The following is a 23,389-nucleotide window of genomic DNA, read 5'->3' on the forward strand; positions in this document are numbered from 1 at the left end:
CTTAGCACAGAAATAGTTGTCAGTTATGTATAGTGCTTTTCTTCTATGTGTCCCTAAAGGGCAGTAACAGATACAAACATCATGATGTGATTTCTAAGTGCTGATGTGGTTAAATTAAATGTTTAAATTTAATTGGCTCTTTCTCCTGCAACCAGAAGCTGTGTTTACTTTTCGCTTCCTTCCTTTATCTCTCACCTAGGATGAGAAAGACTTTAAACTGTGGTTTGACTTTTTTAAGCCTTCTCTGCTTGCTTCCTCCACTTTTTATTCCCTTTGGCACTGCATGCTGACTGAAGACTTCGGTTTCCACTTGTTCATTTTATTCCTTCTTCGAACAGATCCTTCTTCCTCGTATTGGTCTTCTCTCTTTGGGTAGTCTTACTTGGGAAGTTTTCAACCTTTTTTCCAGGGGCATGTTGTCAACAATGATATTCCTTCAGCCACTGTTCCTCTCTCTGGCGTCTTCTGCTTTTGGGATACTCTGGAGGCTTTCAGCCTCTTCTCCAGGGCCTAAGCATGCTCCAGTGTTGTCCTAGGGTATCTTCCTTAAGCAGCAACTGTTGCAGTAGTCCTTAGCTTTAATGGCAGTTCTCAGCAATAATCACAAAGCATACACACTCTTCTGTGACAGCAGCCAAAGCAAAGTGCAGAACGGTCTTCTCCTCTGCTTTAAAAACCTGCTCCACCCACCTGGCATGCAGTACTGGCAACCCAACTACGCCAGAAAAGCTTGCAGTTATTAGTAATTATCTGGATAGATCTGCCTAGTGAGAAGAGGATCAATTAGCTGGACATCGTCTTCCAAGACCCCAACAGTCTCCAGACACTGACAAGACTTTAGCTGCATTGCTGGAGCAGCCCAGGTTAGTGATATAATATTCAGTATCGTCAGCATCTTTATAATAGAAGATTCCCAATCCTCATAGGCATTCCATGAGAATACCATGATCAAAGGTATTAAAGAAAAGTTGGAGACAGAACAAGAGTTACTTAGTTATTTAACACTATTGGATCCAGGAAAAGCTTTTTAGGGTCAGGAGCAAAAAAATCTGGTCTTCTTTAAGGCTCAGGAAACACCCTCTCCCCCTGCAAGGCATTGAGAGTGAGCCATGCTGTCTTCTTACCTCCTCAGAAGAAGCAGGAATCTAACCAACAAGTGACAAATAGCAGCAAATACCTTATTCACTACACTGGCCAAAATAAGTCCCCAATGACATAGCAAGTCGTCACTCCAGTCTCTACCATGGATCCTGCTCATGAAGAGTCAATACTATGGCCAATTTGAGTGACTTTGGGGATAATGCTATCCCAAACAGTAACAGCTGCCAGGCAGGAGATCTACAGAAAAAACCTACTTGTAATACATTCTGCGCGCACACAGTAACTTGTATTTCAGATAATACATTCCAGTTTAGTGTAGATGGGTTGGTAGTCCACATCATAGTAAAAACTTTGTGTAGGTGTAAACAATTTACTTGCATATTACTGCTATTTAAATACAGATTGCAAGCAACAGTAAGCTGCCTGACGACTAATATGGCAATTAATTAAGCTTGTTTGCAAACAGACTCCGTTGGAAAAAAAACGGTTGCAATTATTTCATGAATTTTAATAATTTATTACACACCACTGAAGTACATGATTAATTTTGTATTAATTGTGTAATTATTATGGATTCATTATACAGTAATTAAATATACACAAGCAAGCATTTTCTTTCCCAACCTTCCCTTTAGCGCCAACCCAGGAAGAGGCTTTATCTTCCTATCCTATGATGATTGGCTCCTCGGGACTCACACGACGTCTTTAGGAAAACTACGCCTCCCATAGCCCCCTGCGGCATAATAGATGTTCTGTGTGGACGTCGGCCTCAGCGCCACTGGGGGTGCGTCGCCGTTGTGGCTTCGGCCAGAGCCGTTAGCAAAGGTGACTCGTTGTTGGATAACGCGCTGAATGCGAAAACGGAGTCGACGCGATAAAGATGACTAGCTGGAGGAGTGAAAGAAGTGGTGAGCTTGTTAGGTGTAGCGAGAGGGCGAGAGGAAGGCTTTCCCTTAGTTTTTCTTTTCGTACCTCAGAAGGAATTTAAATGTAACAGATACCAAATACTGAACAGTGTCTGCGGTCGTGGCAGTGTACCAAGCTCTTCGCACCCCAATCTCTTTTCTTAAGAAATGGAAGGGTCAGTTTGATACAGGCCTGGGAATTGCGAATAATGCAAAACTGAGCCTACACCAAATGCCAGTCCTACATTGTTATTTTGCACTTGTTTTAGGTTGGAAAGGGAAGGGGTTTTAATTAGAACCATGAACAGGTGAATTACAAGAAACAGCTCCTTTTAGGAATGAGTCACAATAAAGGATAACAAGAGGTAGAAAAAGAAAAAAAATATTTGACATAATGTATGAAAAATAATGGTCGCATTTCAGCTTAGTAATAGAGTGGTTTAATTGATGGACCAACAGTTCACCTTTGCTGCTGTTCATATTTTTTGGTGGGAATTTTCATTTTTTCACAGTCTAAAAAGAAATCCAGTAGAATTCAGTACTCTCAAGATGTGCAGAATAACCATGCTTTTATAGAAGAATGAAAGGTAAGTATTAATGGTTTTAACTCTATAATATTAAGAAATTCTATTACGTTTTACACATCATTGTTTGGCAGCATTGCAGCATAATGCTGTCATTCTGCAGCATTCTGGGGCAATATTTGTATGATTAGGTTAGTCTGCTGGGAAATATTTTTTTTCTTTTTAGTTGACCTCACTGATTTCCTAGTTGGGTTAATAAATCATTGGCTTTTTAATCAATTACATTTTAAATATTATAATATTTGATGGAAATGGATTGTGTTTCTTTCAATTAATGTCCGTGGAGTATGTGCAGTCTATGTTGAACTCCAATTCATAATTGTTCATTATTCAGGAGAACAATTTCTGTTGTATTAATACACCATGGCAGAATCAACATGTCTCCTAAAATAGATTCCATTGACATAATGGGATATCCAGCAGCAGATATAAAGTGCAGTGCACAAATTTTGCCCTCTAAATTGTTACTGTGTGTACCGATTCAGTTTGATTTTCTAAAACTGTCTAACAGAAAAGAGCCTTGTATTAACAATAGGTAATTTAAGAAGTATTAATTTATAATAATCCATTTAATTCTATTTAAACTTGTTCAGATTTACAGTTAGGCGATGGTTAATACTATAGCTGCACTGAAGAATTATGAAGTGTGTGGTGCTGATGAGAAAAATTCACTATCATGTCTGGATGTGTTCAGTGTTGGTTCCAAAGAAAGCAAGATCATTTCAACATTGCTTTACCTATGGCTGTAGACTGATGTCAGATCACAAACCTCAAGACATTATAGACTCTTACAAGCTGCTTAAACTTCGAGAAGGGTGTTCACTGGATGATGTTAAAAATTCATTTCTAGACCTTGCTAAGCAATACCATCCAGATAGTGGATCAGCTACAGCAGATTCTGCAACTTTTGTTCAGATTGAAGAAGCTTACAGAGTTGTGCTTAATGATATGGTCAAGAAAATAAAATCAAGAGACAAGGAAGAGGATGATGTTGAAGACAAATTAAAATTGAAAGCTGTACAACATAGACAGTATTTAAATTTTGAAGGTATTGGTTTTGGTACTCCAAGTCAAAGGGAAAGGCAGTATGTGCAGTTCAGAGTTGATCGAGCTTCTGAACAAATCATGGAATATCGACAGCGGCAAATGGAGAGCCAGCTGGCTGTGGGTGATGTTATGTTAGCTAAAGATGTAAAGCAAAGTAAAAAAGCAAAAATAACCCAAGCAATTGAACGTTTGGTTGAAGACCTCATTCAAGAATCTATGGCAAAAGGAGACTTTGATAATCTAAGTGGTAAAGGAAAGCCATTACAAAAATTTTCAGACTGCCTACACATTGATCCTATGACGCACAATCTGAATAGGATCCTGATAGATAATGGATACCAACCAGAATGGATCCTTATACAGAAAGAAATACGGGAAACAATTGGAAAGTTAAGGAAGGCTATAGTAGCTTCTAGGAATAAGTTAGGAGATCCAATGACAGCCCAAAAAGAGAAGCAATGGAAGAAAGTTTGTGAAGAACTTAGGGAAAATATTAAGACATTAAACAAAAGAATTAATGATTTCAACTTGGTTGTTCCTATTCTTAGTAGACAGATGGTGCATTTTAATGCAGAGAAAGAGATTGCACGCGCACAAGACATCTATGAAACCCAGATGAAAAAGAAGTCCGAACCAGAAGCAAAGAAAACAGAAACTGAAATTGAACTTGGTAGACGTGACATGAAAACCATTTTTTTTAAATGGATAAATCTTATTTTGAAGTAAGATTAAGAATGTAGTAATTTAGTTTCATATTCAATGCACTTTAAATAAGATTTATAGAACTTGCCAAAGGTTTTCTGTTCTTTTTTCCAATTAACTATTGGAACAATCCCTTATTCAAACTGAAGAACTGAATTGAATTGCAAAACTACTAATAAATTTTTACCAATAATCTTATTTTTGTTGATATTCCTTTGTCAAATTAATATTTAAATAACTAGAATATTAATTGTGTTCATAAATTAGGGTATTTTTTTCAAAAAAGGACTACTCTGTGTTTTGAAATAGTACATTTAAGAGAAGATACTTCTTTATGTACTTTTAGGGATAAAAAGAAATTGATGTTGAAATCATGAGAAAGCTGTTCTCTAATCTGTAAACTGATATAACTGTATTATTTCCAAGCTCCTCCTGTCATCCTGCAATTTTTTTTTTCCTGCAAAAGCCAATTAAGAAAATGTTAAAACCTGAGGCCAGATATGAATGCTTTTTTATGAATGCACATTATTTTTCATATATTTTATACTGCTTTGTTTAATAGTTAATTACTATTAGCTATTTGTATTGATAGCCCATTCTCATTTATTAAAAGGAGTGGGCTAATCTTGCTGCTAATTAAACAAAAATTGTTTTAGGCTGAAATCCTATGAAAAATTACTTGATAATTAGGCTATTGAGTAAGTGTGACATCTGTTTGAACTAAAAATATACAGAAGTGCTCTATAACTCAAAAATATAATTCAAAAATTCGTATCAGAATATGAAAGGAAGGAACTTTGCTCTCAAAATAATTATAATGCTACACTTAAGGAGGTGCAGGTTTAAAATTATTGGGGCTGGAAACTGATGATCAGAAATCTAGGTTACCAGTGATTACTAAATTGGGGTGAAACAAGGAGTGCTTGTGGGAGTGACATCAGATGCAGTTAATGTAATTGAAGAGGCTTACAGAAATGCTATTTTGCGAAGAAAGATATAATTGGAAAGTTCAACAAACTGTATGCTGTAGAACGTGATGGGTATTACTGTATATCTACTTAGTGTTAATGGCTTAGGTTTCACACTGGCTATATTCAGTAAATAACCTCCACTGAAACCAACTGGACACTGTATCTGAGCCCCATACCAAGATACATGGTTGCATGATTACTAATATCCCCCAAGTAATCTGTTATAACATTATGTAGAGTCATTCAACCAGCTGCTTTTTGGCATTCTGCAAAAAAATTTATAACTGATAAATAAAAATTGGTTTGATTTTTTGTCTCCTTGAATTTTCCTACAAAGATAGGTAATAATTTCTATAATTTAATGTTATTAAATTTTAGTTTTAATATTAATATCTTTAATTAATTTTCATTAAAATATTTAATAATACTAATTTAATAAAATATATATAAGTGAAAATGTTTCCCATTTCTATTGATAGAAATTCCCCCTTAAACCTCTCCCTTGTCACACAATAAATACATAAATGGTTTCTTGTCCACTGAAAAACCTGTGCTTGTTGTTCCCTTTAGTTACCCTTAAGGTACAAGGTCTCTCTACTTGTATCACTTTTTCTCACTATTCTCTGAAAAATAACGTGATGAAAGTAATCTTCAATGCAGAATCACAAACTGAAACAGTATTTGTATTCTAGCCAGTGGGAAACAGTTACCATAATGGCATTAAATTTAACATACAGACAAATGGGAATCTGCCAGCAGGATCCAGATTTAATTATAGAAGGGGAAATTTCTTAAAAATGAATGGAGTACTGAAAAATAGACTGAAAAGAAAAGTCAAAAGGCCCAAATATCTTCAAGTATCTGAAGGTTATTTAAAATCACAGTAACTGATGTTCAGCTAGAACATATTCCACAGCATAAGAAAGGATCAACCAGGAGGAGGATAGCTTTCTAGCAGTGTCCAGAAGGATGTAAAAATAAGGCTTTCTTCAGGAAATTGAAAGTCTGTCCTAATGAGACAAAAAGGAACACATGTTCTGGCAGACAAAGCATAAGATGATAATAAGGAATGCAAAGGAACAGAATAATTTGAACATGTGGCAAAAAATCATAAAAGGGAATAATGATTTCTTTGAATATATTTGATTTATTTATTTATCAAATTTGTCACCGCCCATCTCCTCCGACCGGAGGGACTCTGGGCGGTTTACAACACAGAATAAATATACAATAAAAACTCAAATAAAAACACAGTAAAATTCCAATAAAATCCCATTAAAAACCAAAACAATTTCTTAACTACTCCAGCTCATAAAATCCAGATGGCTATGATCTCTTCAACCATCATGTAGGAGGGGCACTTCAAGGCACCAGCCAACCCCAAGTATGTCGATTCTCCTCCCTGCCTCAAGCCCAGTGGCAGAGCCAGGTCTTCAACTTCCTCCGGAAGGCTAAAAGCAATGGGGCTTATCTTACCTCTGGGGGCAAGATGTTCCAAAGGGCGGGTGCTACTGCCGAGAAGACTGGCCTCCTGGACCCCGCCAGATGGAATTCTGTTATTGACGGGGTCCGCAGCATGCCTTCTCTGCATGAGCGGGTGGGACAGGCTGATGATACGGGGAAGAGGTGGTCCCTCAGGTAACCCGGTCCCATGCCATGTAGGGCTTTAAAGGTGATAACCAACACCTTGAATTGGACCCGGAAGCAAACTGGTATCCAATTCAGCTCACGTAGCAAAGGTGTTATGTGCGCCCTTCTAGGGGCGCCAAAAATAGCCCATGCAGCCGCATTCTGGACCAGCTGAAGCTTCTGGATACTCTTCAAGGGTAGCCCCATGTAGAGCGCATTGCAGTAGTCTATATGGGAGATAACAAGGGCATGAGTAACCATCTGAAGGGCTTCCCGATCCAGGAAAGGGCGCAACTGATGCACAACACGAAGCTGTGCAAAGGCCCTTCTGGCCACGGCTGCCACCAGCTCTTCCAGCAGGAGCCGTGAGTCCATGAGGACCCCCAGGTTACGCACCAGGTCTGTCTGGGGCAGTGCAACCCCATCCAGAACTAAAGATGACGTCCTGGATACGGAGGAACCCTTAACCCACAGCCACTCCGTCTTACCAGGGTTCAGGTGAAGCCTGTTGTTCCCCATCCAGACCCCTACAAATTAAAAAGTCAGATAGGGAAATAGTTGGGTCATTAGATGACAAAGGATTACAAGGAATCTTGAAGGAGAATATCTTGAAGGAGAATATGGAAAGTGCAGAAAAACTGAATGAGTTCTTCCACATCTGTCTTATAGAAGTTCTTATATGGAACAGATATATGAGCAAAATCAGAACAACTAAAGCAAATTGAGATAATATTAGAAAATATTCTGGATCTCTTGAGAGACTGCATTGTAACAAATGACTAGGTTGGGATGACTCAAATGTGAAATTGCTGAACTAGCAAAAAATTGTAGTTTATCATTCAAATCAGACTCAGTGACAGGATGGGAAGGTAGGTTATGTGACTTTAAAAACCCTGGCGAAGAGCCGGGAAATAATAGGCCAATCAGTTTAATTTCTGTTCTAGGCAGTTGGTAAAAATAGTAAAATAAAAAAAGATTGATAGAGGAACAAGATACAATGAAGGAAAATCAGCATGGATTCTTCAAAGATAAATCCAACCTCACCTGCCTTTTGGAATTTTTTGCAAGTTTCAGCTGGCACATGGCTGGATTTTCAAAAGCCCTGTGTCAAACTTCCTTATGAAGGCTATTCGCCAAGCTTAGCAACCATAGCATGGGATGAGAGAACCTGTCTCTTTATGGGTTGCAAATGAGTTAAAGAGCAGATAGCAAGAGTAAGAACAAATACAGGTAGTCCTCATTTAGTGACTACCTCATTTAGTGACAGTTTGCAGTTACAACAGTGATGAAAAAGTAACTTTACAACTAGTCCTTGCATTTATGACCTTCGCAGGTCTGTAAAGCAAAGGAAAACTGAAGATCATAGTCATGGTTTCACTTAGCAACTGCTGTGTTTAACGACTGAGTTGCCAGTCCCAATTGTGGTCAATAAATGAGGACTACCTGTAGGCAGTTTTCGCAATGGAGTGAAGAAGTGGATTTCCTCAAGGATCTTTGTTAGGACCAGTACTTTTTAACCTGTTCATAAATGATCTTGACCTAGAGATAAGCAATGAGCTGGCTAAATTTGCAGATTATGTTAAACTATACAGGGTGGTAAAACACCAAAGGGATTGTGAACAGCTCTAGGAGGTTTTCCCTGCACTGTGGGAATGCTCAACCAAATGGCAAATGCAATTCAATTCACGTTAGTGTAGTACGTTGTACATGAGAGCCAGTTTGATGTAGTGGGTAAGCACCAGGCTAGAAACTGGGAGACTGTGAGTTCTAATCCTGACTTAGGTATGAAGCCAGTTGGATGACTGGCCAGTCACACACTCTCAGCCCTAGGAGGAAGACAATGGCAAATAACTTCTGAAAACATTTCCAAGAAAACTGCAGGGACTTGTGCAGGAAGTAACCATGAGTCAAGACTAACTCAAAGGCGCGCACACACACTCACAAAAGTTGTACATGTGGCCAAAAATCTTGACTTTGTAAAAGTCAATACATTTGTAAATACATTAATGGGGTATAAGATGTATATTGTGAAGTCATAATGAATAGCTCAACAACGTCACCCCAGCGTGTGCACGTTTCACAGTTATCATGGCAAATTCCATGCTAAGGATTAATAGGAAAATAAAAATTCCTTTTTGCAAAAGTATGATGCATATAGAGTACTATATACAGTTGTAATCACATCTGAAAAAGGATACAGTAAGAGCTGGAAAGATTGCAGAAGAAGGCAAATAAAACGATCATAGATTGAAAGGTATTTATGAGAAAAGGTTATTTGAGGACTCTTTAGTTCGAAATAAAGGCAAGCAGGGAAGCATGATCAAGGTGTGTAAAATCATGCATGAAGAAAGTGAAAACTCTCAAAACACTAGGACCAGGAACCAGTGAAGCAGATTGGAAAGAGATTTAAAACAAAAAAAATTCACATAATGAATAGCCTGCCACAGTTATCAACACACGTGGTGATGGCCATTAGCGATGAGATTGGATAAATTCATGGAGGACAGGGCTAACAAATGCTATTGCTCCTGAAGACTCAGTGTTACCTCCCAAGTCGGGCAACGTATCTCCCCAGCTGGAGGGGAATAGTGGTGGGAGAGGAATATATTTCTACCTCCTGCTTGCAAGTATCTCAAAACCCATCTAGATTTGCCCTGAGAAACAAATAATTGGATTAACGCTGGCTTTGGCCTGATCCAGCAGGGCTGTTTTAATGTTCAACGTATACAGTACATGGAAAGGGAGAACAAGAAATACTGTATGAATAAAAGAAGTGAGTACAATGAAAATTGCAACGAATTTAGAAGTGTGTTTGCTAGCTAACTTCGCGTTCTTTGCAGATGCGGTCTTATGCGCATTTAACTGGAAAGAATCCCTATTAAGTTCATTGAGACCGCTCTCCAAATAAAGATGGATAAGGTCGAAACGTGCGCTACGACTTTCAAGGAGTTTACAGCCTTGGACTCCTCCCCACTTTTCCTACTGCCTCATACGCCTTGATCGCGGGGGCGGCGAGTCAGCAGGTCCTGCTACTCTTCATCTACTGTTGCAAGTCGAGGAGGTGGGCGGAACCCCGGTCTATGCCCACTTTTATTCCCGGAAAAGCAAGCCTGCGCCGCTGTCCAATCCCCGCGCTTACTAGCAAGTAGTCCGTCCTCCATTGTGACGAGACGCTGGCTGTCGATTGGCTAAGGACCCCGTCCTTCTCTCATGCCTCTTGCTGGTAGAGCCGGGACGGTGGGGTCGTGCATGGAGAGGCGCCTTCTACTAGGTGAGGGACCTGGTTTGGCGCGTGTCGCCTTCTTCCCCAGCTCTCTTTGCTCAGGGGCTCGTGGGGACTCGGGTGGAGGGGTGGAGACATTCTTTCTGCTGTTTCGTCCTGCCGCTTGCTTGCTTTCTTTAACCTGAGAGGAATTAAGGTAGGTTTTTTTTAATTAAATGGTAGGTTTTTTTTAATTAAATGGGCGCCGCCCAGTGCCGCTTCTTTTTCTGGCGGTCATGAGGTTAACGGGCAGGCAAAGTGAGGAACCTCGCTTGCTTTCCTGGAGTAGCGAGAAGCTTTTAAAAAGAAAGAAATAGCGGCTCAGCTGGGAGATGGTGGGGAGACCGATGGAGCCTGGCACTGACTTGTGCGTCGACGGTGTCAACAGAATTGCAAAGGAAACAAACCTTTAAGGAAACAGAAATCTTTAATAATTCTGAATAGGTGCTGCGTCTAATTCTCTCCCGCCTCACTCATTTAGCCTTCAAGCGCCCCTTTTACTTTCCTTTTTCAAGCGAGGTTATTCATGTCCGTGTGGATGCACCACTCCTGACATCTCTTTCTATACCTTTTTCTTCGTCCTTTTTTTTAAAGATTAAAGCCCTACACAGGAATAGCTAGAAAAGCGATCTCCACCCACGGTGCGTCTATATAATGTTCGGCTTAATTATACTCAGTGGAAATAGTTGCAACCTAGTACAGTATCTTTTAATTTGAAACTGGTTCTACTTGCGTGACCACAATCTGCCGGGTGAATAAAATAATTTAAGTCCTTCTGGAGGATGAGAATAATGAGAATTAGACCTTATTATCTTGTGTGGCCTTTATTAGAACTGTAGCTTTAAAAAGATGGGGTATATTCTCCTGGAGATTAAAAGAATCAGTAGTGGATGACAAATGCATAATAAATTGGCTTGAAATGTTTCTTTTAGAGTTCAGTGTGTTTTAATTCTCAGATAAATCTTAATAAAATAATAACTTTTAAGTTCTTAATTTGATTATATTGTTTTTAGTATCCGATCTTCAGTAGCTTTGCACTTCGTAATCTAATTCTGAATAAAGGATGTGAATGTGTGAGCTTGTTCTATGAAATTGTGGCAAATGCTTACTGAATGCATTAGAGCAGAGAGGAACAAGTGCTGAGTGTACTTATGATAGGGTGTTAACTTGTCAAAGAAACATGTAGTCTATAGAATTTGCTTAATATTGAATTGGACATAATTGGATATTACAGCCAATATAGCAATTTCAGAAATGTTAGAACAAACTGTAATCTCTGATTGACTGCACTGACTTAGGTTTATTGGAGTTATAATTCAAAATACCTGGAAGGTTGCTTCCCCTTCATTTTGCTAGGAATTTTATAAATTATAACAGCTGTTCTTTCATCTTCATTCAAAATGACTAATAAATTTTTATTTTCAATGTGAAGTATCAGGTTGAATATTTTTCTGGGTATCAAGTACAGCACAAAAAAAGTTGTTAAAAGATATATGCCTAAGGAGAGCCAGTTTGGTCTAGTGGTTAAGGTGCTGGGCTAGAAACCAGGAATCTGTGAGTTCTAGTTCCGCCTTAGGCATGAAAGCCGGCTGGGTGACCTTGGGCCAGTCTCTCTCTCTCAGCCCAACTCACTTCACAGGGTTGCTGTTGTGGGGAAAATAGGAGGAGGAAGGAGTATTAGGTATGTTCACTGCCTTGAGTTTTTTATCCTGCCTTTATTATTTTTATAAATATTAAAAATAAATAATATGTGTTTCATGTAAAGAGAAAGTTCAAAGGATGCAGCTGTATATTTTTCTCTCCATTTTTTATTTTACAATTGTAAGGGAGGAAGTGCCTATCTCTAGTCTCACAGCTGTTCCAAAAAGGATGTTCTTCAACTTTTCCTTGAAATATCTGGTGTTATTTTTAAAGAAATGAATGGAAGGGAGGAACTGCCTGGAAATCTCTGAAATAAATTGGGGCCTTAAAACACAAATTTGTGTGTGTATATAAAAGGGTGTATGTATGCATTGACAAGCAAGGGTATTCATTTCCTCTGTTCCTTTTTGTGTTTTGTACCACTGAATGGGGAACAGCATGGCTTACTAATAATTCATTAACTTCTTAATTCTGTGTATTGTCCTGTCCTAAAAGAGAGTATAGACAACTTCATGCTTACTATAATAACTGTTCCTAGATAAATTGTTTCTGAGTAAAACATCTTCCTAGAAAGAACTATGGAATATGTTTTACTGTCAAGACTAATTAATGACTACCTTGATATAACATGCTAATTAATTTTCTGAACCTTGGTTTACTGAATTTACCGTTACCTGGGGTTTATGGAACACACTGAACCGTACACTAGCTGATCACATTTTAGCCTAAAATATTGTACAAACCTAGTCATTGCATCCAAAGAAAGAATTATACACAAATTATCCTGTATAAATAAATACAAATCTGGATATGATAAGTATTTTGCATATATTTCTGTGTCTGTGTATCTTTTGTAAAATATACTTTATCATCATTATCCTTCTATTTTGATGCTGAAGGATTAAAAGAAAGGAATGAGTATGTATGCAAAAGTATATGAAAGTAGAAATGGGACACATGAGTCAGATCCAGATCATTAGTTAAATTTAGTTCCAATTGAAATCAGTATAACCTGCATTCAGTTGTAATAGTCAAACGTGCACAAGTTTATGCATATTTTTGTATTTGTTCATATGAAGAATATGGCTTTTGAAGTTACTGTTGCTTATGCTGATGATTCTAGAAGTGTATGTATGTGTTTAGTTCTTTGTGATTTGATTGAATAATATTTGGTACAGTTCATCACTTTGCTTTTCATCATAGTCTTAAAGGGCTTAGTGGAGTATCAGCCTCCAAGGTGCTTTATTTTGTAAAGGCCTAAGTATTGGTCTTGATGATGATGTGATTCCCTCCTGTATTATAGGTAGGCCTTCCTCCTCAAAATGCTATAATTGAGCGTTCTGTTTGGTGTTCTGCTCATTGAACTAAGTTGTGAGCCAGAAAGTTCTGATTTAAACTTAATCTCTCCTCTCCTTTGAACGAGCCACTATTAATGTTCCTCTCCAATACTCAGTATTGAAAAAATACTGAGAAATGCACAATAAACATTCTTAAGGATATCAGAATATAGTGACACAGAGCTAATATATAATTCAATTAATTGAAACAGTCTTTTCATCCAATCCAAGCTATAACATGAAAATAACCCCATTGGTCTTCAGTTTGGTTTTCTTTCTAATCTTTTGTTTAGGAGTGGGTACTTACAAAAATCTAGTGTAAAGAAGCCCACCTGAACTTGAAAAATGGCAGGCTTCCTAGACAATTTCCGTTGGCCTGAATGTGAATGTATTGATTGGAGTGAAAGAAGAAATACAGTTGCTTCTGTGGTAGCTGGGGTCTTGGTAAGTCATATGACATTATTTATGGCTTATTTTAAGTCCTTGTATTATCATGACCTATATCTCACTTCTGTAAGGGTTTGTGGCATCCAACTAATTTGCATTAATTTTAATAATTCAGTTGTTTAGTATGACTTGACAGTGACATTGTATGATGTGATGTATATAATATTAGTTTTGATTAGTAAGAGTTACATATTTTTGTGGGTTTTCTTTTTTTTTCTTTTGCACATAAAAGAAAAAGGAAAACTTGGATTAATTTTAATTCTTTTCTAATGACTTGAAGACGTCCTCATAACTGCTGTATCTGTAATCTTTTACAAATAATGATGGATGGATGTTCAGTTCTAATCATGGAGTGAGATGAGTGCTTGCTCATCACATGATACCTTAGTCAGGTCCTCATTGCTGTGAGAACTCATGAATTATTATGTTAGTAATGCAATATCCATTGGAAGGACAAGTGGTGACTAGCTACCGATTGTCTGTGAGCTTTGTAGACTTGCAAATGTGCAAACATGGCCATGCTTATACTTTGATATGCCTAATAGTAATCAATAATAAATTACAGTACCATGCTTATAATATCCAGATATCCAAAATATATTTGAAAGTAATCATAGTAGTCCAGGTCAGCGTCAACTGACGCTGAGTCCAAAGTTAGAAGCTGGAAAGACTGGTCATCTGGAAGTGGCTTGCATTATATTTCTTGTATTTTAATAATTATTTCTTATAGTAAAGAAAGGCTAGAAAGTTTTATTATTTAATAGAACTTCCCACTTGTTATCAGTAAAATCTCTCAATTTATATTTGTATGTATTATTATATTTGAACTTATACTGATATCATTTGGCCTCTTACAATGCAGTTCTCCACATATTTCCCCCAAAATTGTGTTCTCTAGGAAACAGACAGATAACAGTGTTCTGAACTATGTTCTTGTAGAGTTTCTGGAATAAAAATACTTACAGCCAATCAAAAGCACTTTTTTAAGTATCATGAGCCTAGAATAAGCCCCAGCTAACACAGCCATATCTATTTGAGAAATAACAATATTTATTGGCCAGGAAAGAATCCTTTGTGTTACAAAAAGATGCCTTGAAAGTGGTATGAACTGCAAATTTTTGCCGATGTTTGTTTTCTTTTGCAAACTGGAAACATCCCCTTCCCACAATACAACAGAGTATTGAAAGAACACAGGCTTTATGGATAAATATATTTGTACTGATGACTATTTGATACTATTCCAGACATACTTTATAAATGTTCCAGTGCTAGTAGCTTATTTTTCTAGTGATTCCCCCAATCCTCCTGATTCATTGAGTCATTAAAGTATTGATGTGGAGAATTTGCTGTATCAAATGACTTAAGAATGAAATGTTTTGAATTATAAAAGGCTAATCCAATGTGCCTTTTTATGGGATTGTGACTTTATACTAACGTTAATAACTAGTAAATTGTAAGAGTTACTTTTGCTATTCTTGGCTGAACTAGCATATTATTTAAAAACATTTAATACACGTTTGTGATAATTTTTTGGGTAAAAAATTATGATATGCTATTTTTATGTTTTTATTCTGCATTGCTTCATATATTTTACAGAAATGCAATCTAAAAGTTAAGTACAACTACTTAATGATAACTCATGGTGGAGGATTAAGAGATCCTTCTTTCCAAGTCATGGAGTCTGTTTGTTTGGCTTTCTCTTACTGTGGCTTTTATAATTAAATCTAATAGTATAGATTGCAAATACCTTGTTCACACTACCTTTTCCAGCATATCATTGTCTTAATGACATTGGAAATGAATAACTTGTGACAATCTATCTATTTGGCTTAGAAGCTTGGTTTCAATTATGGAATTGAATGGCTGGGGCTCATATGATTATGGTGCTTAATGAAGGAGTGATGATATTGGGAAGAAACAGATGCATTTTTTTAAAATAGTTTTTGGAATTAAATGATCAATCATATTTTTACAGTTTTTTACAGGTTGGTGGATAATGATAGATGCTGCAGTAGCTTACTCTAAGCCAGAAGAAATGAACCATGCATTCCACACATGTGGAGTATTTTCCACTCTCGCTTTTTTCATGTAAGTCTGTGTAAAGTCACGGCAGGGGAAGCACTTTGTTTGCATTGGCTGATGTTGAAAAGACTAAGCAGGATTTGATCTGGTTAGGGTTAGTGGGACACCACTAGGAAATCACAGGCTGTAGACCAGACTAAAAACATCCTGGAAGAAAGCCATGGCAAATCCATTTCTGAATCTTGTCTAGAATACAATGTACGTGTATCCTTGTACTCAGCAAGAGTCATGTTTGAATCAGTTCACTATATATACACCTGTTCTCTGTACTTCAGTTGTTTTTTGAATTATTGTTTGTTGACAGTTACAAAAGCAAAATAAATTTCTAAGGGAGTTCCTTGATTTCTCATTTGTTCATTATTGCTCATACCTTAACATCTATGTATAAAGATTTTCTGCTTTAAAAAAAAAGATTAAAAAAACAAAGGGTTTTGTTTGTACTAAAGATTTCCATTCCATCTTCAGAGAACCGTTCCTGCTCTATGGTTTTCCCATTTCAATATGCCTTCATGCCAGCTGTTATTAAAACTGATTACAACTTACTATTTTTCTCACTTCAAGGCATTACTGTTCATTGTATTGGTCTGTGACCACATCAGAAAAAAAGATGCTTAGGCATAGTAAACTATCAGACAAATACGATAACTACAGAAAATCGAACAAGAAAATAAATTAAGTATTCCTGTTTTAAACACTGGTTACTGAGCTGTAATATTTTGGATTTGGTATCTTTTCTGCTTTAACTTCTTTGGATTCAAAGGAAAGAAAGCTAAAATGAATTACAAAATGAAGAAATGTAATCAAATGGATCTTATTTCTGCTTTTTTCTATTCTTAAGATTTTTTTTGTCTGTGAAAATGTTGCAGGATAAATGCTGTATCAAATGCTCAAGTGAGAGGTGACAGCTATGGTGATGGATGTTTAGGAAGAACAGGTGAGTGCACTCTTGCTTACATGCTTCCTGATCTGAAAACTTGCTATTCAGGAGAAGATGCAGAACTTCCTGTCCTGATTTCATACTATAAGGCAAAACATTATTATGAAGAAGAGATATTAATGCACAAGTTTCTTTCTGCTTTTGAAGAAAAACACTGCTAATGCTGCTTTGTCAAAACAGTATTAATGCTTAGAAAAAATGTTAAATTTTCAGGCTGAACAAAGGAAGGAGTAAAAATTTCTTTGATAATCTGATAATTTCAGGAAGGTTTGTTTATCTGTCAAATTTATATAGCTGCCCATCCCATGGGAAGTGGTGCTTTATCACAATTTTATGTTGCCCCCTTCATGAACGTTGGACAGTGTATGTTTAGGGTCTAGTCCCATTTTATCTTTGCAGCAAATACTTGAATAATGCTCCCAAAGTTATCTAATGAACTTCATTGTGAAGGTTGAGGCCCCCCTTGCCAAAATAGCCCTCTTTAATTGCACTGTACTGACATTGCTAAATATTACTTAATTATTTAGACCAAATACTTAAAGGTAACATTTATCTGGTTACTCTTGCACCATGCTGTACCTTAATTTCCTTGAATTTATTAGGAACTATTGATCTGGCATTTGAAAATAGTATATTTTTCTGTAGATGTGTCCTTTTTATCATGGAAATCTTTAACGCACAAAAGTAAAGATTGGCCCAATGAATGTAAATCTTATTTTAGGTGCTCGTGTCTGGCTCTTCATTGGCTTCATGTTGATGTTTGGCTCACTTATTGCTTCTATATGGATCCTTTTTGGAGCATATGTTACCCAAAGTAAGAATCCTTTCTTACTATTTTTTTAATTAAGGGAAGAAAAACACACTTAAAAGAATTAGTGTTTTAAATCAATCAAATGCATGTTAATTGTGTGTTTTGAAATTATTTAACATAAGAGTAGAAAATACTAACTCAGGCTGATTTACTGTTAAAAATGTCCAATATAGTATAGTATACAGAACACAAAAGTACAATATAAAAATAAAAGCAGATGAATGGTTAGAATATAGCTTAAATAAAAGTAATTTCAGAATATTTAAAGTATTAGTAGATTTTAAAAATGTGTGCACTGAAATGTAACCATCAAATCAAACCAACTTTTTTTCCAGTTTTTCAAACACAGAACAATAATGCATACTGTATGAGCTGGGGAAGTAGAGATCTTTGTTTGGCATATGTTTTCCTGAAGATGTGTGGCTCAGGCTTTAAAAATGGGGGAAAGGTTCTCTTAATAGGTCTGAACAGGGCTGTGTAACAGTAAATGTGCTTTCCCTCAGTTTATTTATTCATCGCATTTATATAGCTGCCCTTCTCATGAATGTGACTCTGGACGGCAGTTAATTGCAACATCTCTACAAGTGAAATTCTGTATAGAGAATTGGAGAAAGCAAAGAGGTTTCTGCTGATCTAACCGTAACTGAATTGAATTATACAGTACTGAGTTCAGGAATGTAAATATTAGGACTGTCTAGCACTTTGGATATGAAGGCCGGAAGATGCTTCAGAGCATGTGGGATGGGAATGGAGCCCAACTACAACTCCTCAAACCAATTGTGTCTTTTCCTGGGATTGCACTGCATCTGTCAAATGCAGACACACTATCCTCAGAAAAGATGGAGAGGGATGCTATGCTTACACCTCCACACACTCCAAAGCACTGAACAGCCTACTAAATATACTACATTCTGTGGAGGTTTTGAATGTTAAATAGACAATGCTTTCACTTAACTAATGTGCTTTTATCATGAACACATCAGCTATTTACCAAGTAGAACTGGACTTCCTTAAAAGTCAGGACATGTTCCTCATTTCCTTTCCTATGTAGCAAGCATAAATTGTAAACTCTGTTTTCAAAAACATACTGAATCACAAACTAGCTAATGATATTTTAGCCTATTATGCTGACTAGTTCACAATTCAATGTATTGTGTGAACCCAGAAGATTAGGTTAAGTAATTTGATTGGTAGGTTAAGTAAATTGTGATGATACTAATAATGCGGAAGCATGTTGTGTAAATACAATGTATAAGAGAAGACTATTATTTTAGGCTGTAAGGGACGCGGTGGCACTGCGGGTTAAACCGCTGAGCTGCCGATCGGAAGGTCGGTGGTTCGAAACCGCGCGGCGGGGTGAGCTCCCGTTGCTCGTCCCAGCTCCTGCTCACCTAGCAGTTCGAAAACATGCAAATGTGAGTAGATCAATAGGTACCGCTTCGGCGGGAAGGTAACGGCGTTCCGAGTCGTCACGCTGGCCACATGACCCGGAAGTGTCTATGACAACGCTGGCTCCATGGCTTAGAAACGGAGATGAGCACCGCCCCCTAGAGTCGGATTCGACTGGACTTTACATCAAGGGAAACCTAAGTTGTGCCATCAATTAGTCTCAGGTTATTTTAGCACTAAAGTAATACAGGGAATTCTTATATTTAAAAGAGACTTTAGATAACCTCAGAAACCTGGAAAGAGCATGGTTTTACATGCTCTCCTACTAATTATAGACATCTCATATGATTGGGTTTCTTTAATAAGCTGACAACTTTTGAAATTCAAATATTTAGGTAGGAGTTAAAGAGCCTCTCCTTACCCTAGCAGCAGCTCAACTTCAAAGCCCTGAGTAGCAGTACAGAATTTTAAGATGCTGTGTTAGGATGTGTGAAGGGCCCTATTCCCACGGCAGACTCAGCTTGTATAGTCTTTTGAATTAAATCCTTGCATTTTATAGTGGTGTGTGGTAACTTTTACTTCCTTTCTTATATCAAAGTAAAAAATACCTTTTGGCCTTTGTATTTTTAGATACTAATGTATACCCGGGATTAGCTGTGTTTTTTCAAAATGCTTTGATTTTTTTTAGGTAAGTACTGGTGCCTAAAAAGTTGAATGAGTAAGTTAAATCTGTAATATTTAAATTGGTTAATTCAGACAGCAGAACTGGGTGTGCGGGTATTCATTCTAGATCACTGTGTATCAAAATTAGAAGTTAAGTAAATATTCAACCTAGTAATAAAACAATTTCTAAGCAAATAACAAGAGTGTACCCTGGGCTACTCCAGTGTGGTGTTGTAATCAGATTTCCTGCTGCTGTCATTTGATGGGTTGGGTAATAAATCTGTTTCTAATTTCAGTACTGCTGCCTCGATTTTTAAAAAAAATTACTCTAGCTTCTCACAGTAGAATATCTTTGTCTCTTCTATGTCTGAACAAACATCTGGAGAATAACTGTTTTATTCAGATGTACAAAACAAAGGCTGTCTTGATGATTTGCTGTGTATCAAAGGATGTTTATATATGTCCAGTTCTGTGGTAGAGTCTTCTTCAACTTGTATTCTTGAACAATTGAAGATCCATCCCTTGCCTAGCTGTTTTTTTAAACCCCCGTTCTTAGTATCAAATAAATCTCAAGATGAAGTCAGAGGAAAAAGTACATGTTTTCTCTTTTCCTTTGTCTTCAGGATTGATTCCACTTGTCTTTGCTCATTAAAGGAAGATGCATAGACAGTGCTGTATCTTGTCACAGTTATTTTTTATTTATTTATTTTGTATCCCGCCTTTATTATTGTTATAAATAACTCAAGGCAGCGAACAAACCTAATACTCCTTCCTCCTTCTCTTTTCCCCACAACAGCGACCCTGTGAGGTGAGTTGGGCTGAGAGAGAGTGACTGGCCCAAGGTCACCCAGCCGGCTTTCATGCCTAAGGCGGGACTAGAACTCTCAGTCTCCTGGTTTCAAGCCCATTGCCTTAACCACTAGGCCAAACTGGCTCTTAAACTTAAACTGGCAGTTAAAGATTTGTGTACCCTCATTTCTATATGCAGGTAGATATAGAAAGAGACCAATCACAAGGTTATTTTTTAAAATGTCTTCATTTATTACATCTCCTCTCATATTGGAAAGACCACACATCACCTTTTGATTGGTGCTTCTAAGTCCCTCTGTGTAGAAATATCCTCCAACAGTAATGCCACACCAGTTCAACACAACTGAGGTCAACACAACTTCAGTCACTGTCATTAGACACAATTTCATCAGTAAAGCTGAGAAGCTAAATATCATTTATCCTTTTCTTTCTCTCAACTCTTTCCATTCAAGCAGTTCATCATTAAAACACACAACTGAAACCTATATGTATTTTAAGAATTGTCCTTTGGGTTTTGTTGACTTTATCTTCCCTTTTTTCTTTTGTTTCTCACCTTTTGGATTTTAAGTGGGGAGAGGCAGTCTCATATTTAATGTTTATACAGTGTTTAATATATTTTAGCAACTTTTAAAAACCTTGTTGAGGTTTCTTACCGAACTTTCTTTTCAAAATTAAAGCAGTCAGATTAACAGGCAATATGGCTATGTATCTTTCACCTCAGTATGCTTTCAGTTTCTTTACTTTGTTGAATTCCTTTGAATCTTAAGAGTGCATTAACTTATCCAGCACTGATCTCGTTTTTTTCCTAGAAGTGCTGTGTAGAAGGAAAAATACAGGCAATTTAATTCAGTTAATAAGGCTTTGTTGGTATGCTACCTTAACTTTCACCTTCTAAAAAGTGCTGTTTAAACAAGGTCAGATCTCCAAAGAAATACTGGATTATATTGGAATGATATCCATTGGTGCCATATTTGAGCACATCTGCTTTTGCTTTTAAAACTAGTGATGGGAGCACCAATAAATTGAAATATATGCTAGGTTTTACTGTAACTTTTTACTGAAGAGCAAAAGAATGCTTGACTTACAAATCTAAACTTCTGTTTTCATAGTACCCTTATCTTCAAATTTGGAAGAACAGAAGAATTGTGGGCGTAAGAATCCATTTTTCTTCATCCTGCATAGCAAGTCTTTTATGTAAATAATAGAATCTACATTTTGGTTGTATTCTATTTTGCAAAGCTCATTGTATCACACGATTTGTATATTTATTTTTTGGAAAGAGAACTCATTTTAGTATTCTTTTCCAAGTTTTTAGTAGAGCAGATCTGTCCATATGTATATTATGGTTCTCTGTAACCTCTGACCCCAACCCTTCCATTTTTATTGCAGTTGGCAGGTTTTTTTCCTGATCATATATATTGAGAATGTTATAAATCTATAGGTTTTTCAAGAACATCTATTGCTCTTAAGCACAAATAAGCCTAGTACCTTCTCAGATGACATCAGCCAAGAGACAAAGTTGTAGTGATGGGAACGCGAGAGACTGAAGTTTATCTCAAATAGTATCTGCAGGGTTCCACCATTATATGACTTCACCTCTTCAAGCTTCAAGCTTTTTTTTTAAGTGCTTGTGTGAAGGAGTACCATATTCCAAATTTCATTTAACACTAATTTTGCAAGTCTGTGAATAGCTACTGCAAATGCACTAAGAGCTTAATTTTCTAGCACAGCATGCCTTAAAATGGGATGGGCCCAAAAAGTGCTGATAGATTTGACATTGTAACAAAAATCTGTATGAAATTTTACAATATTTAGGCATTTTGTTAAAGATTTTTATAATCTCACTTAAGATTCTGTTCATATATTATTTATACATATAGAGATTGCAATTATTTTAATGCAGAATTGTTGCATATTTTATATGCTTATGCAATATGCAGAGTAAGAGAAATTTTATGTTCAAAAAATTCAGGAACTCCTATTTTATTGTTTACTTTATTAGGAAAAATTCTATGTATCTTTAGATGTGATCTTTTAGATTCCAACAAAAAGGATTGGTGGAGAGAGTATATATTTTTATTACAACATATGGCAAGACTATCATCTTAAATGTTTTCAAAAATTTTAGATATTTAATTTATATAAATGAACATGTATGCAGTGCAGTGACACATATTAATCTAGACTAGCTGTATACTGAAAATTATGGCATGCTATGTAATTTAAAAATTCTGTTAAATTATGAATATTCAAGTTGCTCTACAGTCTGACTATAGAAGGTCCTACTGAAGCAGATATTCCAGCTTTTCTACCTTGCATGCTTTTGACTTTTCCCACAGCTAGAAAGTAAACTGGCCAGGTAGTTATTTCTTGAAGCCTTCCTTAGCCCTCTCAAAGGACAGACAATGAAGCAAACTTAACATGCTAAGAGTTGTCCTGTGTCATCTTTCTTGGTACCAGACTGTCACCATATTACAAAGATTAAACTATTTTGTTCATTGTAATTGCATTAAAGTTAAATAATCAGCAATATAAAAACCTTGCTTTATTTTACATATTAGCATAAGATGATTTTTTGAAAAGATCACCCAGCAGTGCTGCTTTATCTCAGCTGTGTATTATCAAAAGGCACAGTATAATTGCAGTGGGAATGGAGTCTCCAATACGGTGTCCACGGATTTTCTCCTTGGTGATAGTCAGACTCTCTCCGCCTGATACTTTTATTTATTTTGAAGGGAACAAAAACCTTGAAAGTCTAGCGTATCTTTAAGCAGTAGTCCTTTTTTTCAGTAATAGCTATGGACTTCAGAAGATAAAGTGGAAGAAAAAAGGGGATGATAAAAATGGGTATGTCAAGGCACTCAAAAGAGGTGCTGTTCAAATTCACCCCAAAGCAATAAAGCAGCCACATCCTTTGCAAGGCTTGTGCATCTGCTTAAAAAGCTATCTCTGACTGCATTCACACACACCCATGCACAGTCAGATCAGTCTGGTGGCAGTGCTGTCTGCATGCAGAGAGAACCAGGAACAAATTTCAAAGCAGCAGGCAAGTCTTGCAAAGAATATTGCTG

The 23,389-nt window shown here is 36.8% G+C and overlaps 2 protein-coding genes across 6 annotated transcripts; both read left to right on the top strand.

The window, feature by feature from the left end:
- The first annotated feature begins 2,516 nt into the window (after positions 1-2,516).
- Positions 2,517-4,720, top strand: DNAJC28 (DnaJ heat shock protein family (Hsp40) member C28). The gene is made up of 2 exons (XM_063305412.1): positions 2,517-2,593; positions 3,184-4,720. The coding sequence occupies exon 2, from the start codon at positions 3,230-3,232 to the stop codon at positions 4,361-4,363; it is 1,134 nt and encodes a 377-aa protein (XP_063161482.1). The 5' UTR covers positions 2,517-2,593; positions 3,184-3,229; the 3' UTR covers positions 4,364-4,720.
- Positions 2,519-22,871, top strand: TMEM50B (transmembrane protein 50B). Of its 5 annotated transcripts, none has more exons than XM_063305414.1 (7): positions 2,519-2,593; positions 13,473-13,623; positions 15,602-15,714; positions 16,575-16,642; positions 17,367-17,459; positions 19,476-19,533; positions 21,428-22,871. In XM_063305414.1, the coding sequence occupies exons 2-7, from the start codon at positions 13,525-13,527 to the stop codon at positions 21,471-21,473; spliced, it is 477 nt and encodes a 158-aa protein (XP_063161484.1). In that variant the 5' UTR covers positions 2,519-2,593; positions 13,473-13,524; the 3' UTR covers positions 21,474-22,871. The 5 variants fall into 5 exon arrangements, with proteins under 5 accessions (XP_063161484.1, XP_063161489.1, XP_063161486.1 ...); XM_063305416.1 differs by lacking the exon at positions 2,519-2,593 and adding an exon at positions 10,186-10,210; XM_063305415.1 differs by lacking the exon at positions 2,519-2,593 and adding an exon at positions 10,292-10,358.
- Positions 22,872-23,389: the final 518 nt, after the last annotated feature.

Source organism: Candoia aspera, chromosome 5 (genome assembly GCF_035149785.1).
Source record: "Candoia aspera isolate rCanAsp1 chromosome 5, rCanAsp1.hap2, whole genome shotgun sequence".
NCBI classification, from domain to species: Eukaryota; Metazoa; Chordata; class Lepidosauria; order Squamata; family Boidae; genus Candoia; species Candoia aspera.